The sequence below is a fragment of the Anopheles ziemanni genome, unplaced genomic scaffold (genome assembly GCF_943734765.1).
Source record: "Anopheles ziemanni unplaced genomic scaffold, idAnoZiCoDA_A2_x.2 scaffold_12_ctg1, whole genome shotgun sequence".
NCBI lineage: Eukaryota > Metazoa > Arthropoda > Insecta > Diptera > Culicidae > Anopheles > Anopheles ziemanni.
This window is the reverse complement of record NW_026690043.1, coordinates 805,041-815,319: the sequence shown is the minus strand read 5'-3', so window position 1 is coordinate 815,319 and position 10,279 is coordinate 805,041. Positions and strand designations below refer to the sequence as shown.

General features: G+C 36.9%; 1 protein-coding gene across 1 annotated transcript; it reads left to right on the top strand.

Annotated features, from left to right (window-relative positions):
* On the top strand, window positions 1–1,030 carry LOC131292885 (farnesol dehydrogenase-like). Its single transcript, XM_058320978.1, has 3 exons — window positions 1–663; window positions 765–911; window positions 989–1,030. The coding sequence occupies exons 1-3, from the start codon at window positions 1–3 to the stop codon at window positions 1,028–1,030; spliced, it is 852 nt and encodes a 283-aa protein (XP_058176961.1).
* The last annotated feature ends 9,249 nt before the right edge of the window (window positions 1,031–10,279 follow it).

Below are 10,279 nucleotides of genomic sequence, written 5' to 3'. Positions count from 1 at the left end.
ATGGCATCCAATGGGGCCAATGCAGGCAACGAGAGCGGCGAGACAGCATCCCCACCTACCTCGGTCAGATTAGACATCTGTGAACGAATGAAACGTTGGGAAGGAAAAGTGGCAGTCGTGACTGGGGCCAGTGGTGCTATTGGTGGCGCCATAGCGAAGGAGCTCGTTAAGGCCGGCATGATTGTTTGCGCACTGTCAAGGCGCCGGGATAAGGTGGAAAAACTGCGAGCAAGTCTCTTCGATGTAGCAGGCAACTTAAACTGCGTAGAATGTGATATCACCGAGGAAGAAGATGTGAAGCACGCATTTGGTTGGATCGCGAACACGTACGGTGGAGTTGATATACTAGTAAACAACGCCGGCGTGATCACAAAATGTCTACTTACCGAGAAAAATAATACTCGCGATCTTTACACGACCATGGAGACGAACATAATTGGATTATGTTTATGCACGAGAGAAGCCGTAAAATCCATGAAATTACGAGACGTTAAAGGACACATTATTAACATCAACAGCATATTTGGACACAAGGTACATCAGGCTGTACCGGGAACGCGACCACTGAATGGAATGTATCCTGCGTCTAAATATGCCGTCACTGCCATCACTGAATGTATCCGACAAGAACTCATCTATTTGGATACGGGATGCAAAGTAACTGTATGTTTTTCGTTTGCTCATATAAACTTTGATGCGATTTGCATTTAGAGTCTACCAGTTTGACAAACCTCTAACAACGGTAAATGTATTTGCTTTTGCAGAGTATTAGCCCCGGACTTGTAGAAGGTGACATTTTGTCAACGGTCAGCTCCAATGAGAATGAAATTGTGAAGTACATGCCCAAGCTTAAGCCAGAGGATGTTGCCGAAGCGGTTTTATATGCCATCACAACTCCCGATAATGTACAGGTAGGGTATTGGGGCGCGTTTTCTTTTGGTGCATGGAAGTATATTAATGAATTTACTTTTATTTATTATTTTTTCAGATTCATGATCTAGTTATCAAACCGATGGGAGAATTTTTATAAGTGGATCATGTAGCAGCTTGCAAAATATTTCCAAATTTTCAATTAAAAAATATACTAGCTTCTCAGTAATTTGCATCTGTTAATAAATATTTGTTTTATACAATTGTATTGTGCATTAAACTTCTGAACATTTGAAGGACAAATTGAAGGTCAATTATATGATTGTGGTTTCATGATTCACAAACTTTATTTTTATGTTTTTGAAATTGTTACGTTTCAAATCCATCTTCAGCGTTGTGTGTGATTCAAATCCAAAAATTGATTTCATTCCTTTCGGATTTGTGTATACGCACGATTGTTCTAGAAAGAAAGAAAAATATCACAGCTTGACCGATAAAAAATAGTAAGCATCAACCTTAAGTAAAGAATCGCAACAACATATTTTCAGAAATTTGCTCTACTGATAAAACATGACAAAAACCGAAACCTTTAGGGTTGCTTTAAAAAAAAAACAGTAAATACAGTATAGCATCCATCACTCAGGTTGTTCAGGACCGGGTGATTGCCGAAACAGATTTTCAATTAGGAAGGAATGTGAACAAAAAAATAAATATGTTAAGGTATTTATTCAAATAACCTGTTTTGAAATCGTTTCATTTTACCGATGGTTAAAAATAAACGATCGCTATTCTCTATTGACCTGGCGTAACGGTCGTTTGTTCTGATTACAACGTTGATTAATTTTTACTAAAACGATTAATGACGAAACGATTCCATATAGTGGTTCCAAAAAGCAAGTAACGAGTTTTTTGAAAATGTTTAAGAGACCAGCTTTTCTTTTCTTGAGAAACTTGTTGGGATTTGTGATTTGTTGAAGCTTATTTTTTAAGCTTTCGATTTCGATCAACTTTCTATTGCATACCTCTAGGCACTTAAATATAGGCAGCGCTCTGTCAGCTATCGAACAAGACAAACACGACAAACACGACAAAAAAAAACAATCAAACCCATGCAATCATATGGAGGTGCTCTGTCAACCTGCATCGAACATGTCAGACAAACACGACACAGAACAAAACAGTTTGATTTTGTCGTGCAGGACTCTATCCCACTGTGAAACTGTTATACCTTGTGTATTCTGCTACCTTGCTGCTTGGATGAGTGACAGTTCTTCACGACATTTGGCAGAGCACCCTTCGAACAGTGTCGTGTTTGTCTGGTTTGTTGGACTGTTCACAGAGCGCTGCCATAAAGGCATTAATGTTATGCTACATCTTTATCAAACTTAGCTAATTAACATTCCATATAACGTTTTCATTAAAAACAAATGGACAAAATTTAACGATTTTTCAAACTAAAACGAAACACGCTAACCTTTTTCTTTTAAAGCATAATTGAAAGAAGCATTTGTTTAGCGTTCACAAGAAATTTGACATCGTTATTATCTCAATTGTAGCCGTTGTGGTTAAAAGAGTAAACTCATCCACGTGAAAAATAAACAAATACCTTTGAGCCCTGAATCTCTAACGCAGGTTCAAGGTAGCGGCGCCGATCAGCGTAAAAAGGGGGTGGTAGCCACAACCACAACAGGACACGTCCAGCAGTGTTAGCGCAAGGGCCTTGCGTAAGCCCCTTAGAAGATTCCCCTGACGTTAAACAAAAAAAAGCTTTACCGCGGAACGAACATGAACAGCTGAACTCATCTAATGTGGATTTTTTAGTATTTTATCACTTATGAAGGAACGTTCATTTAAAAGTCGGGTTCCGGTCACGGAGCATGCTGCGGGACCCAAATGTGATACAAGAGTTGGAGAGACAGGGGCGTATGGAAAGTTATGCAGCACGCAATGGCTTCCGGAAGTGGCTTATTTTGTTGGAAAACAACATGAAGAGAATGAGTTAAACAGTAGGGCCTATTCCGAACGAAATCATCAAAGGTAAACTATCGTTAATCTAAAAATAAACGATCGTTTTGAGTAAAATCGGTTGCAAACCTATCACATCCGTTCAAACAGACGATCGTCGAAATAATCGTCAATAAAATCCTTTGAGCTCTGCCATCTGTGAGTAAATTTGTCGAGCAGTTGAGTTAACGATCGCTATAGGTATCACATAAGCTTAATCTACAGCAATGACGACCGTTTAGTTGTCGATGACTAAAGAGCAGTCGATAACGCCAACCTGTCCATGAGAAAGCGTCCGATTTGATCATTGATCTACCCACGACGAACATGTTCAATAGCGCGACGATGAATCTAAAGAATACACACTAGTGCTAACCGATATTTTTGCCCAGTGTTGGATGTTCTACGGCCCGGCGAGAAGAGAGGAGATGAAATAGTCGCTATTCTAGTTGCAACACAGTCGCCAAAAAGCTATGTGTGAGTATTGAGGGGAATTAAAACTGCTCGAGCTTATTGTATTATCGATCGTATATCATATTAACGATCGTTCATGAAATTCGTTCGGGGTACCTTTTTCGAGCCGTTTATTAGACGACCGTCTATTTGCTATACGATTGATTAGCGTTGACGACTTCGTTCGGAATAAGCCCTAGTTAATCATAACTGAAGATCGTCGGAGCTGTTGAAACTAGAGCTGTGTATTTCCGATTCAAATTCATTAATCGGAATGATTCTTTGCTTCGTTTAAGAGATTCACGAATCTTTTAATGACAGATTCATGACTCCCCAAAATTCATTAATGTTAAAAGAACAGAAAACTAAAGACTCGCTTTTTGTTGTCGTATGAACCACGCCAATTAAAGAATCATCAAGATTCGTGAAAGATCCATGATTTCGTAAGATTCATCAACGTTTAAAGATTCGTATCCAAAAATATTCATGAATGAATCTAAACACAACACTGGATGAAAGTAGGGTCTATTCAAACAAATTTGAAACCCATAACAAGCAGCATGGTTCGTGAACTCTACACCATAACTGAAAAACATGAAAAAAATAAATACTTTTGCAGGCTATGGCGAAAGTTCGGGCCAGCTACCGCAAGGGTGACTACTTCCCTGGCCGTCGTAATATTATTTTAAAGTACTTAACACTAGAATCCAAATTGGGCTCATTTTGACCACAACGCACTTTTCGATTTTAATATCTCGAAAACGGCTAAATATTTTTACAAAAAAAAAAAACTTTTCTTAAAATCCAAAGCTATATCTAAAACAAAAATTTCAGATTTTTCTGTTCGACCAGTTCCGAGAGCCAACTTGACTATACCTAGAATGCTTTTTAGGGGTCATTTTGACCCCTACTTGTAAAACGCTATAACTTCGCTATTTTTGAAAATTCTTCAAATCCGTAAACAGTTACTTTTTTGTATATTTGTTGACTATCTTTTAACGTTTTTGGTTTTTCGATGCATTTCTTCATAATTCCGCTAGCTCGGTGTATTTCATAAACTCTCGAAATTGCGTTTTTTCAGCTTTTATTCATTCAAAATCTTTAATGTAAATCTAGAAAAAAAGTTTACGCTAGAAAGTTAGTATGTTGAGCAACTTGTCAAAAATAAAATCATATTTTTGCCATAAGAAATGACTGCATAAATTGGCCTCAAAGATTGAAAATAATGCCAATTCTCATAGTAACGCATCGCGCATAACGCTTCGAAACGCTCGCGTACGGAATAACGGAACAAAGCGCAGAACGGAAACTACCCAGTCACTTGAACACGCGGGTTTTGGATACTAAATTGGATATTACACATAGAAAAATTGGATATCCAATTGAGCCCCTAAACAATCGCTCAAATCAAGATTTTTGGGTGTCGCGGTCGAAGCGCGCCGCGTTATACACACACATGAGCACTGGCCATCACCCGATTTTTGCGGTGTTGCGGTGTGTTTAGGGTGATGCCGGATTGATGACGTCACAAACGCGTTGCATAAAAAAAAATCTATGTCGTATTTGTTTTGCCCGTGTTCTCTCTCTTTTCGATTATTTCTCCTGCTTTCTAGACAGCTGTCTGCTTCTCGTTTGCTCTTACACGCGCGGGTATATCGTGCCTGTGGGCCTGTGGCGGTGGCGTGAAAGGAAGCGTACGCTTTATATGACGTCATATCATATTATTCTAATTGATGAACAAACTTTTTACGGTGCAATTGTTCCTGAAAGAGTAGAATTGATTATCGTTATTTGATGGTTTATATTTACCCATGGAACGAAGTGTTTTCCAGTTGTGCTATCGGCTGCTCTTCTGCATGACCAGTTGGTGATTCAATATAAATAACGAAATGTTTGAATGTAAACATAATTCAGTTTACACCTTCAAGTGCTACGCAATCTAATATCTAATAATTTTTCGAATCTAGTGCTATTACATCGATTCGTGCTTTCTTTTCCGCTTTGTGTAAAAAGTTCTCCGCATTTAAATTGACAATAATTTTACTAGAGCCAAAGTTTAAAAATTTTCGCTATGCAGAACGAAAGAACGATTGTTCTCAAATCCACCAACCAATTCGGATTTGTCACAGGTCGTTGACTTGTATCAGCTGATACCTGTGCATCCTGGTGCATCCTCAATAACTTGTCTAGATACACTGCGTCCCAAAATGATAGCCTCACCCACTTTTTTCACTCATATGCTATTTTAAATGATCGCAAGGTAAAAAAAACGACAGAAACATATTCATTAATCTAAAAGAAATGTGTTTCACTTCTAATTTATCAGAAAAAAAATTTAATTATAACATTTTGGTCAAAAATTAAAAAAATTGAGTGTCCCATAATGATAGCCTCACTTCAAGTCAAATCATGAGATTGGTGTGCTAATAAATAGATTCACTTTGAAATAGAGCTTTGAATTCATGTTCTGATATTGTAAGAGAGTCCATGAAGAAAGTTTCTGCCCTCAAACTTCACCAAAAAGTCGATAGATTGGAGTTTGCTACAGAACATATGACATGGAAGAATGAGTGGAGAAACGACGCAGTGTACCAGATTTTGGGACGCAGTGTACCAGATAGTAGAGTGAGAACGACTGCTCCTTACTCTCTCATCCTTATCAGGAGTTTCGACATTTGTTCGACTGGTCAACTGTCATCGAACCGTTCGTGATCGATCAAGCAGCATCCAAGATCGATTAAGTTACATTATTAGGTTTTCATTATTATTTATTTATTCAAACCTTGCTCTTCATTTCCATCATCATCATCATCAAACTATCCTGAAGCAATGGATCCAAAAGCAATGGAGTTATTTGTGTTTCTTTTTAATATTTGTTTGTTTTACAGCAATTAATGAGCAGAATGTTATTGCTAAGGAGAATTACAATTCATTTGCTTTACCTACCTACACCTTGTGCTCTTCACAAAATCCAATTAGAATGGACAACAATACAACGATGCAAACTCTAGTAAATCTTGTCAAATCTATGTCTGAAAAATTTGAAGAGAAGTTCACTAAACTAGAAAATCAGAATAGAGAACTTCGACTTCAAAATGAGAGGCTCGAAGCCAAACTGGATTTAGTTCTGCGCAACACTGTGACTACCAATGTCACTTTGGACACGTTGGTGGCAGTAAGTCGGCCTAGAGAAGGCCTCATCCGTAAGGAGACGGATTTTGAATTTTCTCCTGTATCTAGCACAGAAGAACTTTTGAAGCTTGAAGATGAGTTAAAAAATTAGCGATACAAAAGAAAACTGTTGGCTTGGTTGCAAAGTCAAGTCACGCGCGCAGAACCTTCCAATCGTATGCATGATTCTATTGATATTATTTTTGCTAAGCCATGTTTCGCCAGTATTAATTGGTCGGGGGTCAGTAGGACACCTGGGCACGCAACGACAGGTTTGAATAATTTTAAAGAGGTGGTACTTTAAGGAAAGGTGTATTTTTAAGGAAATAGACAGTAACGAGCATTTAATAGTAGCTGTTGCTAACTTTTTGATAAAGAAACTGCAACATGCTGCAGTCAGAGTGCATATGAAAGATAACAAGAGGACATCCTGTCATACTAATAGAACTCGATTCTAAATAATCCGTTAACTTCGGATCTTCGGAATGAATGGATCTCTCTCCTTGATGCTCTTGTGGTTCAGATGGCATATCGGTGCTACCCGAAGGATTAACGGCATGTAATTGTTGTGACACTGGAAAATAAAGCTTTAACACTGATTCAATATTACATATATATTATAGAAAATATATTATTATTTTCCCTCACTCAATCCACTTGATCCTGCTTCTTCATCGACTGGAAAATCCATCTTCAGGTACTTTGCGACCCTACGACTGAAAATGCAAGTTTTTTTCATTCTCTCAAGATCGGACATTTTGGTACAATTCAAGGTATAATTTTGCATTTTATAAACATTGGAAAACTTTGTTCACTTGCAATCAATGCAACTATGGTTTTAATTCTACCGCAAGTGATAACTAAAATCGTATTAAACAAATGCAATGTGACGTCACTTCATAGTTTTGGCGCGTAGCCAAAGATGAGCAAAAGAGAAAAAAAAGCGCAAAAAAGACAGAAAACGATTTAAAACGACAGACGCAGGACAACGACCGCGGGGCATGAAGAATGGAGGAAACGAACGATGCAAGTTCGTGGGACCCAAAGGGGGGATGCGTGATGCGGGGAGTAAATTCATGCATGGCTCACGCATACACTCGCAGCTCGGTGCCGCGGCAGAAAGTGGTTGCATACCCTTGTGCGAGTGGAAGCAAGAAAGAAAGTGCAGATTTAGAGTGAGAGGTCCGAACAGTATCCGATTTTTGCGATTGGGTACCTATGGAAAATGTTAAAATCCACATCTTCAAGATCAATTTGTGGCGTTATTTGTTAATTTAAATTTATCTGTTAATTTAATTTGAAATTATTTTTCAAAGGTGATCTAATATATCAACATCATAGCGCACACTTTTTTTCTTAATTTACATGATACATTTTGAACAAATAAAAGTTGAAAAGGATTAAAATTCGACTCTTATCGATCTTTTTTGCTATACACCGAGCTAGCGGAATGGTGAAATGGTACATCAAAAAATTAAAAACGCCAAAAGATAGTCAATAAATACACTAAAACGTAACAGTTTACGGAATTGAAAAATCTTCAAAAATTGTGAAGTTATAGCGTTTTAAAAACAGGGGTCAAAATGACCCCTAAAAAGCTTTCGGGCAAGTTTCCAAAGCAATGTATTCTAGTGTTAAAGGTTGTAAGTTCTTCTTCTTCTTCTTGCCGTAACGACCTCTTGGTCATGCCTGCCCGTTAAGGGCTTACGAGACTTGTTTCCCTGTTGTACGTGGATCGTCAGTGCTCTCGTACAGTGGAGGGTCCGGTCACGTCGTCGAGGTGGTGAGCCCCGGCGCTCATGGGCCGATTTTTCAACCGGCGCTACCGCGGAGCGCACTCGGCTGTCGCGGACCCCCGGAAGGTTGTAAGTACGCAGAACAATTATTCCAGTTAATTATCTTGCGTGCTTTTGTTCCTATACCCAAAGACATTTTGTCCATTTTATTGAATGGAAGCGTGAACAATAAGAAACATATTTTACATATGTCAACAAAATCTAGTCAATTACCATTGTCATCTTATATTGAAATGTAACCATGCTTTTATTCTTTCAATATTTGGTAGTTTGTAAGCAAATTATCTGAGCCCACCATAACCATTTTGCTATCAAAAGATCTAAATTTTCTTATGATGGTTAAAGGCACATTTATTGTAATCCTTCAGTTTTTACTCACACCATGCGCCATGTGAACGTGAGATGTCCTCACAAAGCGAATCCAAAATTCCAATCTTTGTTCGTTCCTCCTAATGCGTTCCAACTTCATCAATTATTGCTTTTGTAAAATAAGCGCACTATTATACCTATTTTTCTGAGTAATACACAAATGTTACGCCATTATGCCGTCTCCGATTAGTTTTCATCATTGGCTTTCATTATTATCTTTCAACAAGTACTTATTTCATTCAATAAGGTGGATGCAAAGCGAAGAACACCAAAAAAAGTAATTAAACGAAGTTATCATACACAGTTCAACAATGTTTAAATTTGATAAAAAATGTGATTTGGCGTTTTTTTGATATTTTTAAATTTATCAGAAAAATATTAAGACCTAATCGAATATATTAATAAAAATACTCAACACATTTGCAATTTTTTCAATGTAATGAAAAATCAGTATAAGTGTAATGCTGTGATTTTATAAGTATAGACAACGGTATATTTTAAAATCAAGGCCGTATTATTTTTTTTTCGGCACAATTTCATATGGTTAAATGATGTATGTTGTTCTCTTAAAAATGGATCAGGATTTCGATATCCCAAACGAAAGCATTTATAATGCACATGTTCGACTTTACATGACCGTAAAAATGTCAATTGCTTTGTCTTTACGCCATCGATTATCTAATTCATCACATAGTTGGAGGATGTTCGATTCCAATTGATTTCTTATATTTATTTGCTCAAATTTAACGTTAAACTGCATATGTTTAGTTATACAAAAATAAATATGTAAGTTCGTTAAATTTATTTATTTAACGGAATATAAAGCAGGCTGTCATACGTTTCTGTCTTCCAGTCTTCAAATCCTAAGATCAAAGGGACTAACAATTCAAATAAAGTTTGAACAGCAGACTTCAAATTTACATCTTTTATCAATCCTGAAGCAACACAAAACAACCCAATAGATAACCGGCAAACGGCTTGAAAATTTTCCTAATTGCATGTGATTTTCCAGATTTTCGACGGTTTCTTCGCTGTTTTAATTGTAACATGATTTAACGTAAAATATGTCTAAAATAAAAAATCAACCTCAGATGGTTTGCCACCTGAATCTAAATAGAGTAATTTAGATGCAAAAGCTGGATGAAGCATTAGTACGACTTAAAATAAATAATACGTTTTAAAATAAATATTAAAGATTTAAAAATAACAGAATAATCGACATTGCCATTAATATGCAAAATACAGTACAGATTATAGAAGATTATATAATACAATTATTATACGAATGTAGGTGCCGACTGTGATGTATTTATTTTTTTTTTCTACCTGCGTATAATTATGATGAAATAGAAAATTAAATAGAAATTTTCACGTCAAAATGTCCAAAATGGCACCATTTTGAATGATAAAATACTGCTTGTTCTCTTCTATCCTGCGCTGGGTGTTACGTGGCAAGTCTCTACTTCAATAATGGTTCATAGCATTGGAGGAACTTTGTGGCATGTAAATTTAATTATAGTTTACACGAATAAGTTAGAAAAAGGCGTTTTATTTATAGTAATCCAAATTTTAAACATTATGTTAATTGTTATTCCTGCATAACACTCCACACCACA

What these genes read in the sequence shown, in the direction of transcription:
- LOC131292885 (XM_058320978.1), top strand. Translation starts at nt 1, where the DNA reads ATGGCATCCAATGGGGCCAATGCAGGCAACGAGAGCGGCGAGACAGCA. An exon ending in ATACGGGATGCAAAGTAACT is followed by an intron (nt 664 to 764) that starts GTATGTTTTTCG and finishes TTGCTTTTGCAG; the next exon opens with AGTATTAGCCCCGGACTTGT. An exon ending in CAACTCCCGATAATGTACAG is followed by an intron (nt 912 to 988) that starts GTAGGGTATTGG and finishes TTATTTTTTCAG; the next exon opens with ATTCATGATCTAGTTATCAA.